Source organism: Zychaea mexicana (genome assembly GCF_025766255.1).
Source record: "Zychaea mexicana strain RSA 1403 chromosome Unknown BDB00scaffold_98, whole genome shotgun sequence".
Taxonomy (NCBI): domain Eukaryota; kingdom Fungi; phylum Mucoromycota; class Mucoromycetes; order Mucorales; family Lichtheimiaceae; genus Zychaea; species Zychaea mexicana.
In genome coordinates, this window is record NW_026516761.1 from 113,133 (window position 1) to 133,081 (window position 19,949).

At 41.9% G+C, this 19,949-nt stretch overlaps 4 protein-coding genes across 4 annotated transcripts; all 4 read left to right on the plus strand.

Moving 5' to 3' along the window:
• The first annotated feature begins 3,776 nt into the window (after positions 1 to 3,776).
• BDB00DRAFT_645146 (uncharacterized protein) lies at positions 3,777 to 4,783 on the plus strand. Its single transcript, XM_053118142.1, has 3 exons — positions 3,777 to 3,798; positions 3,883 to 3,941; positions 4,004 to 4,783. The coding sequence occupies exon 3, from the start codon at positions 4,048 to 4,050 to the stop codon at positions 4,351 to 4,353; it is 306 nt and encodes a 101-aa protein (XP_052975223.1). The 5' UTR covers positions 3,777 to 3,798; positions 3,883 to 3,941; positions 4,004 to 4,047; the 3' UTR covers positions 4,354 to 4,783.
• Positions 4,784 to 5,512: 729 nt separating this feature from the next.
• On the plus strand, positions 5,513 to 5,809 carry BDB00DRAFT_845953 (RecF/RecN/SMC). The gene has a single exon (XM_053125121.1). It carries the CDS (start codon positions 5,618 to 5,620, stop codon positions 5,789 to 5,791), a length of 174 nt encoding a protein of 57 aa, XP_052975224.1. The 5' UTR covers positions 5,513 to 5,617; the 3' UTR covers positions 5,792 to 5,809.
• A 6,681-nt stretch (positions 5,810 to 12,490) lies between these two features.
• On the plus strand, positions 12,491 to 12,739 carry BDB00DRAFT_735611 (uncharacterized protein; the record flags this gene model as incomplete). The annotated part of the gene is made up of 1 exon (XM_053118383.1): positions 12,491 to 12,739. A coding segment is annotated over one exon (249 nt), but the record flags the coding sequence as incomplete, so codon positions are not given.
• A 1,209-nt stretch (positions 12,740 to 13,948) lies between these two features.
• BDB00DRAFT_845982 (RecF/RecN/SMC) lies at positions 13,949 to 14,245 on the plus strand. Its single transcript, XM_053125122.1, has one exon. It carries the CDS (start codon positions 14,054 to 14,056, stop codon positions 14,225 to 14,227), a length of 174 nt encoding a protein of 57 aa, XP_052975226.1. The 5' UTR covers positions 13,949 to 14,053; the 3' UTR covers positions 14,228 to 14,245.
• The last annotated feature ends 5,704 nt before the right edge of the window (positions 14,246 to 19,949 follow it).

Below are 19,949 nucleotides of genomic sequence, written 5' to 3' on the forward strand. Positions count from 1 at the left end.
ACAGCATTGCCCTACTGTATTGAGGGTTGATGTTGCGTAGAAGCGTTAGTGGCTGGTGTCGCATTCAAGATACATATTTAGCAGATTACTGCAATCAAGTGGCTGTCGTTGGATTAGGGGTTTGCTGGACACGCACATTTCGGTGAGTCGAAGTACACGGGCAATGTTGTTGACAAAGAGGTAGGACGTGGTCAGGGAGGCATTGACGATACCAGCCTTGTTGCCATTGAGAACTATGGGCTGTATTTGTCCAGAGTCATCACCAATAGCAACAGCCTTTCTACCAAACGGAATTTCGTTTCAAGCGACGATGAAAACACGTCTTCAAAGCTCATATATAGTGCATTGATTAACTATCCGCTAGAAACAACAAGTATCATGGCAATTATGAGTTTGACTTGCGGCTCCTGAAGAAGCAGTCCGGCCCGGGGTGTTCGTGCTTCAACATTGCTTGCATATTCATTGTTACAGTAGCGGCAGTCGGTGTCATGGATTCCTTATTATGATTTGTTGTATTGGTAAGGGCTGTGTACATAGCTAGATTTGTTTGTATAGCATGCCATAAGAGAAGCGACATGAAAAGAAAAAGAAACATAGCAAAATATACCTTTATTGGTTGTGATATCTTTTTTTGCTTCCTGTTCGAGAACGACGAAAGCTATGATGTGATGGAGCTGATAATGTATCATAGATTTTGTTCTTCTTCTTTCTGCTTATATAATACAAAGGTCGTCGACAATACATACCATAGAACATACCGTTAAAAAGGATCTCATAGAATAGAACAATACTACAGTATTATGTTATACCCAGAATTCATTGAAGTATAACATGCTGGAAGTTGAGTTGCAATAGCAAATGTTAGTATAGAATAGTGGATCAAGGTTGAGTAGACAGAGCACTCTGGACGGCACCATCGGATGGCTAACTTTGCCGGTCCGCACAAAGCGGCAAATATATACAGTGGGACCCCGTTTTGCAACAGTGACAGTTCCAGATATTTGTTGCAGAATTCGTGGACTTGCAACGGACTGGATTTAGTACTAGGCGTCTAAGCACAGATAAGATCAGTTTATATTTTGGTCTCTTTCCATGAGTAATACACTACTGTCATCTGATGATCGTGTTTATGACTACATATGTAGCAAAATAAAGATGTATAAATAGTTATGTTCAACATAGCTGGAATGTGTCTATATAAGCAGTTCACTAGCTTTGATGTTGTCGCTCTTCTGTGTATCATACGTATAATATTTCTACATTGTTACATTTATTTCTATGGTAAAATCTTCTTTTAAAAGCTCACAGCCGAGCAAGAAGATCGTATCAGAGAGGAATATTGCCGTATTAATGGTGCCGCTTTCTCCGGTGCAGGTAGCCACCTGTGCTAAAAGTACCACTGTGTCCCATTTTTCCCGCCTTTTGCATAAGAAATGTATCGGCCCATGCTCAATTAACGAACGGAGAGAAAGCGGCATTAACAAGAAATAATAATTTGTAAGGCATGATCTGATTGATTATCACAAATAACTATCTGTAATATCGGTATTCTATGTACGGACATTGTATGCTGATATTTTTTGTGTAGGATATTGAGGAAGCGATATGCCTTTGGATGCTAGAATCGAACCTTTATTGGCTTTTACTATCCCTTTGATAAGATGCAACAAGCGACAAGGCATATGTTTCTGTTGCAGATCACGTGAATGCTTTAACTCTGATAAGATGCAACCCTACCATACAGGTCATCCAGGTTGCAAGTTTCTAATGGTTTTTTGACATTTAAATCAACGCGTTGCAAAAAGTGTAGAGATTGCATTTGCCGGGAGTTGCAAAACCGGGTATCTACTGTAATGCGATCTAACGGCTGTAGGTTTGGTGGTAGCTCGGAAGGAACATATGCAAAGGCCATTAGCATAGGACGTTGCGATATCCACTTGACTTGAGAGAAGGCTTTTTGCGGCAACCGCGGACAAAAGAAATATCAAAAAATATTGCTATGCGCGCGCGAGAGAGAGAGAGAGAGAGAGAGAGAGTGAAGGATAACAGTAAAGATGTATCAAAGCAAAAGAGTTCTGGTATTTATAAATTGATTGAAATTCTTGGGATTCGATCTGTAAGGTACTGACAGGAACAAGACAAGATGGAAGGAGCACCAAGACTGAAACAAGACAAGGACCAGACAACGACGGAAAAACTTATTAAAAAGGGACTAGGTGCTTTCAATAGGAACAGGACAGGACGAAGAAAAACCGGAAGGTATGATAGGAGTCAAATGATGAGGAAAGAAACAAGATGACTGATTGATGTTTTATTATTTATAGACTATGTCATGTGTATATATCTTGTAGTATGGATTTAACCGTATTGCAAATAAACGAGAAGATGAGCATGAAGTATGTGAAGTCGGATGACGTTGACGCTGAGGAATAGTGTATGATCATCACGGTTGAAGAGTGATCACATCAAAGGTCGGGGTGTGTTCATGACCTAATTTATCCATCCGTAACAGTTCACCAATCACCTTTCTCTTCCCTTCTCTCTTCATATTTCCCTTGAGACATCTTCATTACTATTACCGTAATGTATTGCTGACATCCTTCTCAGCCATCCTTTTGTCTTATCTGTCGACTTTTATGGGTCTACATTTCATCTTAACTGATTAGGGCGGCATTTAAATCATCAAGTATGCATTCAAAACTGCGGCGGGTGGCAGTCGCCTTTGACAGTAGCTTTTGACTCTGACCTGTTGACAATTCACCTAGGATCCGGTACAAGGCTAACAGATAACACGGTAACAGACAACTTGACGCCAGTTGAATGCTTAAGCAACAAAGCGCAGCAGCTGAAATGGAGATTGAAACAGGTGTGTAGCAAAAGTTTCTAAATATTACGTGTCATAATCGTTGCAACTGACGCATTTATAACGTAGTCCTGAACGTTGTTTTGAAAGTTCATTTAAACGCGTGAACACCCCAGTCTTGAAAGCTTCTCGTTGACGACAACAGCGATTTCAATGCCACGATAACTGTAGTAGGCGAATCAATCGAGGAAAAGTGGATTAGTCTTTTCGGTGAAGCGCAAGCAGTACGTTTTAGAACTATATGGCCAAAATGATCATAGAGCAGACTTACGGTGGAGCTTGCAACAAATCGTACGTAAATCGTTGCGTAGAAAAAAGTTACATGTTACGCACTTGAATCCTTTACTGATTCTGTTTATTAGCGAGCAAGGATCACTTTACATCAGCAGTGACAGCAACAACAAAAACACCTCTCCCACATCCTTAACAACTTCCCTGTCATCCGGCGACAAAGCTAGACTCCTACATATATTCAAAAATCTGAAAGAAGATAGGTTCTGGGCGCTTAATATGGATGAAAGTCTCAATGTTGATCAGAAAGTAATCGAATTCGCCCAATCATGCAAGTACTATCAGTAAGGACTATAGACGAAACAAGCTTGAGAGATCGTATTTTACAGTAGCCCAGCGCAATCTCTAATCCTGGATCTAGGAGATTACAACTGGGAAACAGTATTCCGCGACGCCCAGCTAGACAGGATCGAAGCATTCGGAGACCCTGTATTCTGCGATTTGCCGGCTGAAAACTATTACGATACTGGGCAATGCATCAAAATTGGTAAGATGCATTATGAGATTAAGTTAAATATAACGAAGTGCATAGTCAGTAACTCGTTGATTGATAATGCTCGATTTGACAGAAAACCCCGATAGAGGCGTACACGTTCGCTCGCTCTTTGGACCATGATCCCATCTCAGAGCCATCAAAAGCATGGGTATGCTTTGTACTGATCAAAAGTTCGCGACACCATTTTTACAATGATTTTAACTTGAAAAGCATGCTCGAGTCGGATCAACAGTACGAGATTTGGTCCTTTTTGAAGTCCATGGTCAACGGCAATAAAATCAAGGCAGTAGGGTAAGTTATCACTAGCAAAAATGATCCAACGCGTGACATAACAGCAATAACTTGAACTGTAGTTGTAATTCACTTTAAAATAGCAAACAAGGCTCGAGAACAGCGAATGGCGACGAAAAACAATAAGAAAAGATGCATATCTGCCGTAGACCCCGCGATACATCGCAAGATGGGGCGCAAAATGGATGTATTGTACCAAAGTAGTGGCAAGGAGTTAGGTTGCTCTGAAATCGGCAAGGACGAGGACCAGACCAAGGAGATGAAAGATAGACTGTCGAAGATGTCAATTGTCATGCATACCATGCTTCTCCAGTTAGCATCATCAGAAAGCCTCCTTCGTCGAGTGCATGTGCCTGGTTTCTTATTAGCTGGTATGTGCATCCCCCCAAATGCCGCCGTTCATGAAGTCTAACAGTGAAACACTTCGGACGGTAATTTTCTAGTAGGTGGCAAGGTTGCTCTGCTGGATATGGACTCGCCTGGTGGCTATGTGGCAAGGATTCGCCGCTCAAAGCCTCTTGAGTACCCGACCTGTAGCGATGACTATGTCTCCAGAATTGTTCCGTTGATGAAGCTTGCACTGACGGGTTTAGTGATCATGCAAAAAACCAGAGCAGACATCGTTAACACGGAAGTGGAGCTCGAATTGTCTTTGTCCTTACGATGGATGCTTACAGCATCATTTGTTCCTTTGACTTTCTTATTAACAAAGTCATCAACTGCAGCATGCTCATAGGCAGCATCTGTTTCCTCTCTCCTTAGTTGCCCTCTATTCTTTGCACCCTATCCTGTGTCCTTTCCTACATTTTTTCCTACTTTCTTTGTCTAAAAAATAAATTGAGTATTTTATTTGTATTTTCATTTCTATTTATATTTTAGTTATTCTCAAGGATCGCGGACGGTTAGAAAAAACAAAGAAGCATACTGGGATTTTTATAGGATGCTGCCTCTATGATAATTGACAAAGATCTACATACTGTAATTGTTCCTGTCCGTTCTACAAATGTGGGCGGTGGTGGCTGTAATATAATAGACGGCTGTGGTGCTGATGCCGGCGAATGAGCAAAGGAAGAAAGCAGTTGTTTTAACCGTCTGTGATTGTTAATAAACAGGTTTTTTCTGCGAAGATGACTGACTAGTAAAGTCGTTTCCGTCGTATTGGCCGTGAAGCAAGCGGTTGGTGAATCGAAGTGTGTTGTTCTAGTGATGGCAGTGCGTGTTGGCATGGGCGGACTCGATGGAGGCTCCAAATATAATCAGAGCAATGATAATAAGAGAGTTGAATTGTACTCTTGTTTCCAGCTTCCAAGAGACACATTCTGCTGGTTGGATCTGAGGCAGCAGCGAGTAAAACTGATCGTCTTATTGGCCTAGAGAGCTCTTGGTAGACCGTAAGAGAAAACACATATACATTTAGTATCTCAAGGTGCATAATCGAGCGAAATCGTTTGAGCTACAATGTCAAAAAAGGTCTTAAAGATTAAAAGTGCGTATCATGCGGCTGTCAATGATTTGAACCTGAAAACAATAAGTTCAAGCACGCGTTAAAAGAAGACGCGTTGAACGAAATCGCGCTTTCCTCCAGCACGATTCAATCTCTCCTCAAGTCCGACAGCTCACTTACTCTCCACCTTGCTTTTTTTTTGGACGGTGCACGCCCATACTCTTAAATATATATGTACCTTGAAGAGTTAATCATCGAGGGCTTCAAGTCCTATGTCTCAAGAACACACATCACCGGTTGGGATCCCGAGTTTAACGCCATCACCGGTCTCAATGGTTCAGGAAAATCTAACGTTCTGGACGCTATTTGTTTCGTACTCGGAATAGTGTATGATCATCACGGTTGAAGAGTGATCACATCAAAGGTCGGGGTGTGTTCATGACCTAATTTATCCATCCGTAACAGTTCACCAATCACCTTTCTCTTCCCTTCTCTCTTCATATTTCCCTTGAGACATCTTCATTACTATTACCGTAATGTATTGCTGACATCCTTCTCAGCCATCCTTTTGTCTTATCTGTCGACTTTTATGGGTCTACACTTCATCTTAACTGATTAGGGCGGCATTTAAATCATCAAGTATGCATTCAAAACTGCGGCGGGTGGCAGTCGCCTTTGACAGTAGCTTTTGACTCTGACCTGTTGACAATTCACCTAGGATCCGGTACAAGGCTAACAGATAACACGGTAACAGACAACTTGACGCCAGTTGAATGCTTAAGCAACAAAGCGCAGCAGCTGAAATGGAGATTGAAACAGGTGTGTAGCAAAAGTTTCTAAATATTACGTGTCATAATCGTTGCAACTGACGCATTTATAACGTAGTCCTGAACGTTGTTTTGAAAGTTCATTTAAACGCGTGAACACCCCAGTCTTGAAAGCTTCTCGTTGACGACAACAGCGATTTCAATGCCACGACTGGAACCGACATGTATACTTCACCAAACGTATCACCATTCTTTACAGTGAGTATTCTTAATATTTATTATTGTGAGCTCCTGTGAGATTAAAGTGTTTATTCAATTTAGTACTGTCTTTGGTTACACGTTAGTGTTTACTGCGTTTCCGGATTTGCCATTTGTAGGGGACCCCTGAAGGTATTGCACCTGATGGAACTCCAAGTAGGCTGATGAAGTCGACCATCGGGGTGCGTGGCTTGGGTGGTCAATAGTAGGGGCGCCATCCACCTATTGCAGATGCTGGAGCTACCGAGTAGAGAGATGATGATGCATCCAGTGCAACACTGGTTCTGTCTTTCGTCTGGTTGCGCATTGATCACTTTAACTTTTTTGGCTATCTGGAAACGATTGTCATGGCAATATATTTTCAAGGAAACATATGTAGGGGACCCCTAAAGGTATTGCACCTGATGGAACTCCAAGTAGGCCGATGAAGTCGACCATCGGGGTGCGTGGCTTGGGTGGTCAATAGTAGGGGCGCCATCCACCTATTGCAGATGCTGGAGCTACCGAGTAGAGAGATGATGATGCATCCAGTGCAACACTGGTTCTGTCTTTCGTCTGGTTGCGCATTGATCACTTTAAGTTTTTGGCTATCTGGAAACGGTTGTCATGGCAATATATTTTCAAGGAAACATATGTAGGGGACCCCTGAAGGTATTGCACCTGATGGAACTCCAAGTAGGCCGATGAAGTCGACCATCGGGGTGCGTGGCTTGGGTGGTCAATAGTAGGGGCGCCATCCACCTATTGCAGATGCTGGAGCTACCGAGTAGGGAGATGATGATGCATCCAGTGCAACACTGGTTCTGTCTTTCGTCTGGTTGCGCATTGATCACTCAAGTTTTTGTTTGCCTTGGAAAGAATGTCGTGGCAGGGACAATCATTTCTCCAACTGGTTAAGGAAAGTTTTTTTTTTCTATGCTTGGGCAAGTAGCGAATTCTACTGATTTTTGTGGCATCACGATGTGCCAGTGTATTTTTTAATATTTAGGTGCCTTCCAGTTGCAGGAATAGGCAGGCATTTTCACCCAAAGCTTTCAATAGTATCTCCAATGAATGGTAGAATTTTTAGTTCCGTTGACTCTACTTTGAAACTTGTAGCGTTATGTTATTAACTTATATCGGCATGTGTCCCCTAGACGACTATGCATATATCAACCAATATCAAGGACAAAACCTCTGGAATCTGTGCAAGGAATTGGCTATATACAGAAATCTTATTTTGAAGACGGCTATCAAGGACATCGTGTAATAGTTGTTGATTGTACATATCTATTTTGAAAGCTGTAATTACTGGTGCCACACTATTCGATAACATAGTAAAACCTCTGAATGACACGTTATCTCTGGATTCATGAACAGCTACCGATAATCACAGGGTTAAAGATGTTATCGTTGGATGGACTTCCCTGAAACAATGTTATACATGTGCATAGTCTATCTTAGAATAAACTGGTGTGACACGAAAGAAGAGTTTCCTATTTGAATGTCAACGCTTCTTTATCTTCCAATACATTCGAGCTGGTATAGGAAATCGTATGTCAACGTAACACGATGGATGTCTCGTTGCTATTGATCAACGAGCGTTTGTCACCTTCGCACCTCAGTCTTGTGCCTCTCCCACTTCGCTACGTGTCAATCCCTATAGAGCTTCGGCTCGGCGGCAAGGGGGATCGCCCCGCCCTCTCCTCCACCCAAACCCCCCGTAGCGACCGCGTTCAAGGCATCATCAGTATTTGTCGTTAGATGCTTTGTGATATCGTGGATAACAGTAAAACCAACCATTTACCTACCCTAACGCTAGCCCTACCGAAAGCGACTGATTTTAAGAGGTCGTCTAAGTCAGTGATTTATATCTAGTGACTTGTGACGGTTGCTGATGCTTCTTTATGGACAATGTTTAAGGTGGAAGTGAAGCATGTGATTTTGGTGTGTCTGGAGGAAGTAGAACAATTGTAAGTAGGTTGGGAGTGCAGACGTGGGATAATGGCATACTGTATATAGTTTCCCATGTGCGAAAGCTGGCTTGAATAGCCACAGCATTGCCCTACTGTATTGAGGGTTGATGTTGCGTAGAAGCGTTAGTGGCTGGTGTCGCATTTAAGATACATATTTAGCAGATTACTGCAATCAAGTGGCTGTCGTTGGATTAGGGGTTTGCTGGACACGCACATTTCGGTGAGTCGAAGTACACGGGCAATGTTGTTGACAAAGAGGTAGGACGTGGTCAGGGAGGCATTGACGATACCAGCCTTGTTGCCATTGAGAACTATGGGCTGTATTTGTCCAGAGTCATCACCAATAGCAACAGCCTTTCTACCAAACGGAATTTCGTTTCAAGCGACGATGAAAACACGTCTTCAAAGCTCATATATAGTGCATTGATTAACTATCCGCTAGAAACAACAAGTATCATGGCAATTATGAGTTTGACTTGCGGCTCCTGAAGAAGCAGTCCGGCCCGGGGTGTTCGTGCTTCAACATTGCTTGCATATTCATTGTTACAGTAGCGGCAGTCGGTGTCATGGATTCCTTATTATGATTTGTTGTACTGGTAAGGGCTGTGTACATAGCTAGATTTGTTTGTATAGCATGCCATAAGAGAAGCGACATGAAAAGAAAAAGAAACATAGCAAAATATACCTTTATTGGTTGTGATATCTTTTTTTGCTTCCTGTTCGAGAACGACGAAAGCTATGATGTGATGGAGCTGATAATGTATCATAGATTTTGTTCTTCTTCTTTCTGCTTATATAATACAAAGGTCGTCGACAATACATACCATAGAACATACCGTTAAAAAGGATCTCATAGAATAGAACAATACTACAGTATTATGTTATACCCAGAATTCATTGAAGTATAACATGCTGGAAGTTGAGTTGCAATAGCAAATGTTAGTATAGAATAGTGGATCAAGGTTGAGTAGACAGAGCACTCTGGACGGCACCATCGGATGGCTAACTTTGCCGGTCCGCACAAAGCGGCAAATATATACAGTGGGACCCCGTTTTGCAACAGTGACAGTTCCAGATATTTGTTGCAGAATTCGTGGACTTGCAACGGACTGGATTTAGTACTAGGCGTCTAAGCACAGATAAGATCAGTTTATATTTTGGTCTCTTTCCATGAGTAATACACTACTGTCATCTGATGATCGTGTTTATGACTACATATGTAGCAAAATAAAGATGTATAAATAGTTATGTTCAACATAGCTGGAATGTGTCTATATAAGCAGTTCACTAGCTTTGATGTTGTCGCTCTTCTGTGTATCATACGTATAATATTTCTACATTGTTACATTTATTTCTATGGTAAAATCTTCTTTTAAAAGCTCACAGCCGAGCAAGAAGATCGTATCAGAGAGGAATATTGCCGTATTAATGGTGCCGCTTTCTCCGGTGCAGGTAGCCACCTGTGCTAAAAGTACCACTGTGTCCCATTTTTCCCGCCTTTTGCATAAGAAATGTATCGGCCCATGCTCAATTAACGAACGGAGAGAAAGCGGCATTAACAAGAAATAATAATTTGTAAGGCATGATCTGATTGATTATCACAAATAACTATCTGTAATATCGGTATTCTATGTACGGACATTGTATGCTGATATTTTTTGTGTAGGATATTGAGGAAGCGATATGCCTTTGGATGCTAGAATCGAACCTTTATTGGCTTTTACTATCCCTTTGATAAGATGCAACAAGCGACAAGGCATATGTTTCTGTTGCAGATCACGTGAATGCTTTAACTCTGATAAGATGCAACCCTACCATACAGGTCATCCAGGTTGCAAGTTTCTAATGGTTTTTTGACATTTAAATCAACGCGTTGCAAAAAGTGTAGAGATTGCATTTGCCGGGAGTTGCAAAACCGGGTATCTACTGTAATGCGATCTAACGGCTGTAGGTTTGGTGGTAGCTCGGAAGGAACATATGCAAAGGCCATTAGCATAGGACGTAGCGATATCCACTTGACTTGAGAGAAGGCTTTTTGCGGCAGCCGCGGACAAAAGAAATATCAAAAAATATTGCTATGCGCGCGCGCGCGAGAGAGAGAGAGAGAGAGAGAGAGAGTGAAGGATAACAGTAAAGATGTATCAAAGCAAAAGAGTTCTGGTATTTATAAATTGTTTGAAATTCTTGGGATTCAATCTGTAAGGTACTGACAGGAACAAGACAAGATGGAAGGAGCACCAAGATTGAAACAAGACAAGGACCAGACAACGACGGAAAAATTTATTAAAAAGGGACTAGGTGCTTTCAATAGGAACAGGACAGGACGAAGAAAAACCGGAAGGTATAATAGGAGTCAAATGATGAGGAAAGAAACAAGATGACTGATTGATGTTTTATTATTTAAAGACTATGTCATGTGTATATATCTTGTAGTATGGATTTAACCGTATTGCAAATAAACGAGAAGATGAGCATTAAGTATGTGAAGTCGGATGACGTTGACGCTGAGGAATAGTGTATGATCATCACGGTTGAAGAGTGATCACATCAAAGGTCGGGGTGTGTTCATGACCTAATTTATCCATCCGTAACAGTTCACCAATCACCTTTCTCTTCCCTTCTCTCTTCATATTTCCCTTGAGACATCTTCATTACTATTACCGTAATGTATTGCTGACATCCTTCTCAGCCATCCTTTTGTCTTATCTGTCGACTTTTATGGGTCTACATTTCATCTTAACTGATTAGGGCGGCATTTAAATCATCAAGTATGCATTCAAAACTGCGGCGGGTGGCAGTCGCCTTTGACAGTAGCTTTTGACTCTGACCTGTTGACAATTCACCTAGGATCCGGTACAAGGCTAACAGATAACACGGTAACAGACAACTTGACGCCAGTTGAATGCTTAAGCAACAAAGCGCAGCAGCTGAAATGGAGATTGAAACAGGTGTGTAGCAAAAGTTTCTAAATATTACGTGTCATAATCGTTGCAACTGACGCATTTATAACGTAGTCCTGAACGTTGTTTTGAAAGTTCATTTAAACGCGTGAACACCCCAGTCTTGAAAGCTTCTCGTTGACGACAACAGCGATTTCAATGCCACGATAACTGTAGTAGGCGAATCAATCGAGGAAAAGTGGATTAGTCTTTTCGGTGAAGCGCAAGCAGTACGTTTTAGAACTATATGGCCAAAATGATCATAGAGCAGACTTACGGTGGAGCTTGCAAAATATCGTACGTATAATCGTTGCGTAGAAAAAAGTTACATGTTACGTACTTGAATTCTTTACTAATTTTATTTATTAGCGAACAAGAATCACTCTACACCAACAACAAAAACACCATCTCACACATCCTTTTCAACATCCTTGTCATCCGGCGACAAAGCTAGACTGGCTCAAACGTTCCAAAAGCTGAAAGAAGAAAAGTTCTGGGTATAAAATACCGATCAGCGTCTCGCTGTTGATCAGAAAATCATCGACTTTGCCAAAATATGCAATTACTTTCAGTAAGGACTATAGACGAAACAAGCTTGAGAGATCGTATTTTACAGTAGCCCAGCGCAATCTCTAATCCTGGATCTAGGAGATTACAACTGGGAAACAGTATTCCGCGACGCCCAGCTAGACAGGATCGAAGCATTCGGAGACCCTGTATTCTGCGATTTGCCGGCTGAAAACTATTACGATACTGGGCAATGCATCAAAATTGGTAAGATGCATTATGAGATTAAGTTAAATATAACGAAGTGCATAGTCAGTAACTCGTTGATTGATAATGCTCGATTTGACAGAAAACCCCGATGGAGGCGTACAAGTTCGCTCGCACTTTGGATTTCGATCCTATCAAAGAGCCTCTGAAGCATTGGGTGAGCCTTGAGCTCCAAAAAAGCTCGCAACTGCACTTCTACGGCGATTTTTATTCATCAAGTATGCTGGAGTCAGATCAGCAGTACGAGATGTGGTCCTTTTTGAAGTCCATGGTCAACGGCAATAAAATCAAGGCAGTAGGGTAAGTTATCACTAGCAAAAATGATCCAACGCGTGACATAACAGCAATAACTTGAACTGTAGTTGTAATTCACTTTAAAATAGCAAACAAGGCTCGAGAACAGCGAATGGCGACGAAAAACAATAAGAAAAGATGCATATCTGCCGTAGACCCCGCGATACATCGCAAGATGGGGCGCAAAATGGATGTATTGTACCAAAGTAGTGGCAAGGAGTTAGGTTGCTCTGAAATCGGCAAGGACGAGGACCAGACCAAGGAGATGAAAGATAGACTGTCGAAGATGTCAATTGTCATGCATACCATGCTTCTCCAGTTAGCATCATCAGAAAGCCTCCTTCGTCGAGTGCATGTGCCTGGTTTCTTATTAGCTGGTATGTGCATCCCCCAAATGCCGCCGTTCATGAAGTCTAACAGTGAAACACTTCGGACGGTAATTTTCTAGTAGGTGGCAAGGTTGCTCTGCTGGATATGGACTCGCCTGGTGGCTATGTGGCAAGGATTCGCCGCTCAAAGCCTCTTGAGTACCCGACCTGTAGCGATGACTATGTCTCCAGAATTGTTCCGTTGATGAAGCTTGCACTGACGGGTTTAGTGATCATGCAAAAAACCAGAGCAGACATCGTTAACACGGAAGTGGAGCTCGAATTGTCTTTGTCCTTACGATGGATGCTTACAGCATCATTTGTTCCTTTGACTTTCTTATTAACAAAGTCATCAACTGCAGCATGCTCATAGGCAGCATCTGTTTCCTCTCTCCTTAGTTGCCCTCTATTCTTTGCACCCTATCCTGTGTCCTTTCCTACATTTTTTCCTACTTTCTTTGTCTAAAAAATAAATTGAGTATTTTATTTGTATTTTCATTTCTATTTATATTTTAGTTATTCTCAAGGATCGCGGACGGTTAGAAAAAACAAAGAAGCATACTGGGATTTTTATAGGATGCTGCCTCTATGATAATTGACAAAGATCTACATACTGTAATTGTTCCTGTCCGTTCTACAAATGTGGGCGGTGGTGGCTGTAATATAATAGACGGCTGTGGTGCTGATGCCGGCGAATGAGCAAAGGAAGAAAGCAGTTGTTTTAACCGTCTGTGATTGTTAATAAACAGGTTTTTTCTGCGAAGATGACTGACTAGTAAAGTCGTTTCCGTCGTATTGGCCGTGAAGCAAGCGGTTGGTGAATCGAAGTGTGTTGTTCTAGTGATGGCAGTGCGTGTTGGCATGGGCGGACTCGATGGAGGCTCCAAATATAATCAGAGCAATGATAATAAGAGAGTTGAATTGTACTCTTGTTTCCAGCTTCCAAGAGACACATTCTGCTGGTTGGATCTGAGGCAGCAGCGAGTAAAACTGATCGTCTTATTGGCCTAGAGAGCTCTTGGTAGACCGTAAGAGAAAACACATATACATTTAGTATCTCAAGGTGCATAATCGAGCGAAATCGTTTGAGCTACAATGTCAAAAAAGGTCTTAAAGATTAAAAGTGCGTATCATGCGGCTGTCAATGATTTGAACCTGAAAACAATAAGTTCAAGCACGCGTTAAAAGAAGACGCGTTGAACGAAATCGCGCTTTCCTCCAGCACGATTCAATCTCTCCTCAAGTCCGACAGCTCACTTACTCTCCACCTTGCTTTTTTTTTGGACGGTGCACGCCCATACTCTTAAATATATATGTACCTTGAAGAGTTAATCATCGAGGGCTTCAAGTCCTATGTCTCAAGAACACACATCACCGGTTGGGATCCCGAGTTTAACGCCATCACCGGTCTCAATGGTTCAGGAAAATCTAACGTTCTGGACGCTATTTGTTTCGTACTCGGAATAGTGTATGATCATCACGGTTGAAGAGTGATCACATCAAAGGTCGGGGTGTGTTCATGACCTAATTTATCCATCCGTAACAGTTCACCAATCACCTTTCTCTTCCCTTCTCTCTTCATATTTCCCTTGAGACATCTTCATTACTATTACCGTAATGTATTGCTGACATCCTTCTCAGCCATCCTTTTGTCTTATCTGTCGACTTTTATGGGTCTACACTTCATCTTAACTGATTAGGGCGGCATTTAAATCATCAAGTATGCATTCAAAACTGCGGCGGGTGGCAGTCGCCTTTGACAGTAGCTTTTGACTCTGACCTGTTGACAATTCACCTAGGATCCGGTACAAGGCTAACAGATAACACGGTAACAGACAACTTGACGCCAGTTGAATGCTTAAGCAACAAAGCGCAGCAGCTGAAATGGAGATTGAAACAGGTGTGTAGCAAAAGTTTCTAAATATTACGTGTCATAATCGTTGCAACTGACGCATTTATAACGTAGTCCTGAACGTTGTTTTGAAAGTTCATTTAAACGCGTGAACACCCCAGTCTTGAAAGCTTCTCGTTGACGACAACAGCGATTTCAATGCCACGACTGGAACCGACATGTATACTTCACCAAACGTATCACCATTCTTTACAGTGAGTATTCTTAATATTTATTATTGTGAGCTCCTGTGAGATTAAAGTGTTTATTCAATTTAGTACTGTCTTTGGTTACACGTTAGTGTTTACTGCGTTTCCGGATTTGCCATTTGTAGGGGACCCCTGAAGGTATTGCACCTGATGGAACTCCAAGTAGGCTGATGAAGTCGACCATCGGGGTGCGTGGCTTGGGTGGTCAATAGTAGGGGCGCCATCCACCTATTGCAGATGCTGGAGCTACCGAGTAGAGAGATGATGATGCATCCAGTGCAACACTGGTTCTGTCTTTCGTCTGGTTGCGCATTGATCACTTTAACTTTTTTGGCTATCTGGAAACGATTGTCATGGCAATATATTTTCAAGGAAACATATGTAGGGGACCCCTAAAGGTATTGCACCTGATGGAACTCCAAGTAGGCCGATGAAGTCGACCATCGGGGTGCGTGGCTTGGGTGGTCAATAGTAGGGGCGCCATCCACCTATTGCAGATGCTGGAGCTACCGAGTAGAGAGATGATGATGCATCCAGTGCAACACTGGTTCTGTCTTTCGTCTGGTTGCGCATTGATCACTTTAAGTTTTTGGCTATCTGGAAACGATTGTCATGGCAATATATTTTCAAGGAAACATATGTAGGGGACCCCTGAAGGTATTGCACCTGATGGAACTCCAAGTAGGCCGATGAAGTCGACCATCGGGGTGCGTGGCTTGGGTGGTCAATAGTAGGGGCGCCATCCACCTATTGCAGATGCTGGAGCTACCGAGTAGGGAGATGATGATGCATCCAGTGCAACACTGGTTCTGTCTTTCGTCTGGTTGCGCATTGATCACTCAAGTTTTTGTTTGCCTTGGAAAGAATGTCGTGGCAGGGACAATCATTTCTCCAACTGGTTAAGGAAAGTTTTTTTTTTCTATGCTTGGGCAAGTAGCGAATTCTACTGATTTTTGTGGCATCACGATGTGCCAGTGTATTTTTTAATATTTAGGTGCCTTCCAGTTGCAGGAATAGGCAGGCATTTTCACCCAAAGCTTTCAATAGTATCTCCAATGAATGGTAGAATTTTTAGTTCCGTTGACTCTACTTTGAAACTTGTAGCGTTATGTTATTAACTTATATCGGCATGTGTCCCCTAGACGACTATGCATATATCAACCAATATCAAGGACAAAATCTCTGGAATCTGTGCAAGGAATTGGCTATATACAGAAATCTTATTTTGAAGACGGCTATCAAGGACATCGTGTAATAGTTGTTGATTGTACATATCTATTTTGAAAGCTGTAATTACTGGTGCCACACTATTCGATAACATAGTAAAACCTCTGGATGACACGTTATCTCTGGATTCATGAACAGCTACCGATAATCACAGGGTTAAAGATGTTATCGTTGGATGAACTTCCCTGAAACAATGTTATATATGTGCATAGTCTATCTTAGAATAAACTGGTGTGACACGAAAGAAGAGTTTCCTATTTGAATGTCAACGCTTCTTTATCTTCCAATACATTCGAGCTGGTACAGGAAATCGTATGTCAACGTAACACGATGGATGTCTCGTTGCTATTAATCAACGAGCGTTTGTCACCTTCGCACCTCAGTCTTGTGCCTCTCCCACTTCGCTACGTGTCAATCCCTATAGAGCTTCGGCTCGGCGGCAAGGGGGATCGCCCCGCCCTCTCCTCCACCCAAACCCCCCGTAGCGACCGCGTTCAAGGCATCATCAGTATTTGTCGTTAGATGCTTTGTGATATCGTGGATAACAGTAAAACCAACCATTTACCTACCCTAACGCTAGCCCTACCGAAAGCGACTGATTTTAAGAGGTCGTCTAAGTCAGTGATTTATATCTAGTGACTTGTGACGGTTGCTGATGCTTCTTTATGGACAATGTTTAAGGTGGAAGTGAAGCATGTGATTTTGGTGTGTCTGGAGGAAGTAGAACAATTGTAAGTAGGTTGGGAGTGCAGACGTGGGATAATGGCGTACTGTATATAGTTTCCCATGTGCGAAAGCTGGCTTGAATAGCCACAGCATTGCCCTACTGTATTGAGGGTTGATGTTGCGTAGAAGCGTTAGTGGCTGGTGTCGCATTTAAGATACATATTTAGCAGATTACTGCAATCAAGTGGCTGTCGTTGGATTAGGGGTTTGCTGGACACGCACATTTCGGTGAGTCGAAGTACACGGGCAATGTTGTTGACAAAGAGGTAGGACGTGGTCAGGGAGGCATTGACGATACCAGCCTTGTTGCCATTGAGAACTATGGGCTGTATTTGTCCAGAGTCATCACCAATAGCAACAGCCTTTCTACCAAACGGAATTTCGTTTCAAGCGACGATGAAAACATGTCTTCAAAGCTCATATATAGTGCATTGATTAACTATCCGCTAGAAACAACAAGTATCATGGCAATTATGAGTTTGACTTGCGGCTCCTGGAGAAGCAGTCCGGCCCGGGGTGTTCGTGCTTCAACATTGCTTGCATATTCATTGTTACAGTAGCGGCAGTCGGTGTCATGGATTCCTAATTATGATTTGTTGTACTGGTAAGGGCTGTGTACATAGCTAGATTTGTTTGTATAGCATGCCATAAGAGAAGCGACATGAAAAGAAAAAGAAACATAGCAAAATATACCTTTATTGGTTGTGATATCTTTTTTTGCTTCCTGTTCGAGAACGACGAAAGCTATGATGTGATGGAGCTGATAATGTATCATAGATTTTGTTCTTCTTCTTTCTGCTTATACAATACAAAGGTCGTCGACAATACATACCGAACATACCGTTAAAAAGGATCTCATAAAGTAGAACAATACTACAGTATTATGTTATACCCAGAATTCATTGAAGTATAACATGCTGGAAGTTGAGTTGCAATAGCAAATGTTAGTATAAAATAGTGGATCAAGGTTGAGTAGACAGAGCACTCTGGACGGCACGTTTCTTGTTGGTTCTAAAGCTTGTTCAGGTGTCGGTCCACTATTAGTATAGTCACCATCGGATGGCTAACTTTGCCGGTCCGCACAAAGCGGCAAATATATACAGTGGGACCCCGTTTTGCAACAGTGACAGTTCCAGATATTTGTTGCAGAATTCGTGGACTTGCAACGGACTGGATTTAGTACTAGGCGTCTAAGCACAGATAAGATCAGTTTATATTTTGGTCTCTTTCCATGAGTAATACACTACTGTCATCTGATGATCGTGTTTATGACTACATATGTAGCAAAATAAAGATGTATAAATAGTTATGTTCAACATAGCTGGAATGTGTCTATATAAGCAGTTCACTAGCTTTGATGTTGTTGCTCTTCTGTGTATCATACGTATAATATTTCTACATTGTTACATTTATTTCTATGGTAAAATCTTCTTTTAAAAGCTCACAGCCGAGCAAGAAGATCGTATCAGAGAGGAATATTGCCGTATAAATGGTGCCGCTTTCTCCGGTGCAGGTAGCCACCTGTGCTAAAAGTACCACTGTGTCCCATTTTTCCCGCCTTTTGCATAAGAAATGTATCGGCCCATGCTCAATTAACGAACGGAGAGAAAGCGGCATTAACAAGAAATAATAATTTGTAAGGCATGATCTGATTGATTATCACAAATAACTATCTGTAATATCGGTATTCTATGTACGGACATTGTATGCTGATATTTTTTGTGTAGGATATTGAGGAAGCGATATGCCTTTGGATGCTAGAATCGAACCTTTATTGGCTTTTACTATCCCTTTGATAAGATGCAACAAGCGACAAGGCATATGTTTCTGTTGCAGATCACGTGAATGCTTTAACTCTGTTAAGATGCAACCCTACCATACAGGTCATCCAGGTTGCAAGTTTCTAATGGTTTTTTGACATTTAAATCAACGCGTTGCAAAAAGTGTAGAGATTGCATTTGCCGGGAGTTGCAAAACCGGGTATCTACTGTAATGCGATCTAACGGCTGTAGGTTTGGTGGTAGCTCGGAAGGAACATATGCAAAGGCCATTAGCATAGGACGTAGCGATATCCACTTGACTTGAGAGAAGGCTTTTTGCGGCAGCCGCGGACAAAAGAAATATCAAAAAATATTGCTATGCGCGCGCGCGAGAGAGAGAGAGAGAGAGAGAGAGTGAGTGAAGGATAACAGTAAAGATGTATCAAAGCAAAAGAGTTCTGGTATTTATAAATTGTTTGAAATTCTTGGGATTCAATCTGTAAGGTACTGACAGGAACAAGACAAGATGGAAGGAGCACCAAGACTGAAACAAGACAAGGACCAGACAACGACGGAAAAATTTATTAAAAAGGGACTAGGTGCTTTCAATAGGAACAGGACAGGACGAAGAAAAACCGGAAGGTATAATAGGAGTCAAATGATGAGGAAAGAAACAAGATGACTGATTGATGTTTTATTATTTAAAGACTATGTCATGTGTATATATCTTGTAGTATGGATTTAACCGTATTGCAAATAAACGAGAAGATGAGCATTAAGTATGTGAAGTCAGATGACGTTGACGCTGAGGAATAGTGTATGATCATCACGGTTGAAGAGTGATCACATCAAAGGTCGGGGTGTGTTCATGACCTAATTTATCCATCCGTAACAGTTCACCAATCACCTTTCTCTTCCCTTCTCTCTTCATATTTCCCTTGAGACATCTTCATTACTATTACCGTAATGTATTGCTGACATCCTTCTCAGCCATCCTTTTGTCTTATCTGTCGACTTTTATGGGTCTACATTTCATCTTAACTGATTAGGGCGGCATTTAAATCATCAAGTATGCATTCAAAACTGCGGCGGGTGGCAGTCGCCTTTGACAGTAGCTTTTGACTCTGACCTGTTGACAATTCACCTAGGATCCGGTACAAGGCTAACAGATAACACGGTAACAGACAACTTGACGCCAGTTGAATGCTTAAGCAACAAAGCGCAGCAGCTGAAATGGAGATTGAAACAGGTGTGTAGCAAAAGTTTCTAAATATTACGTGTCATAATCGTTGCAACTGACGCATTTATAACGTAGTCCTGAACGTTGTTTTGAAAGTTCATTTAAACGCGTGAACACCCCAGTCTTGAAAGCTTCTCGTTGACGACAACAGCGATT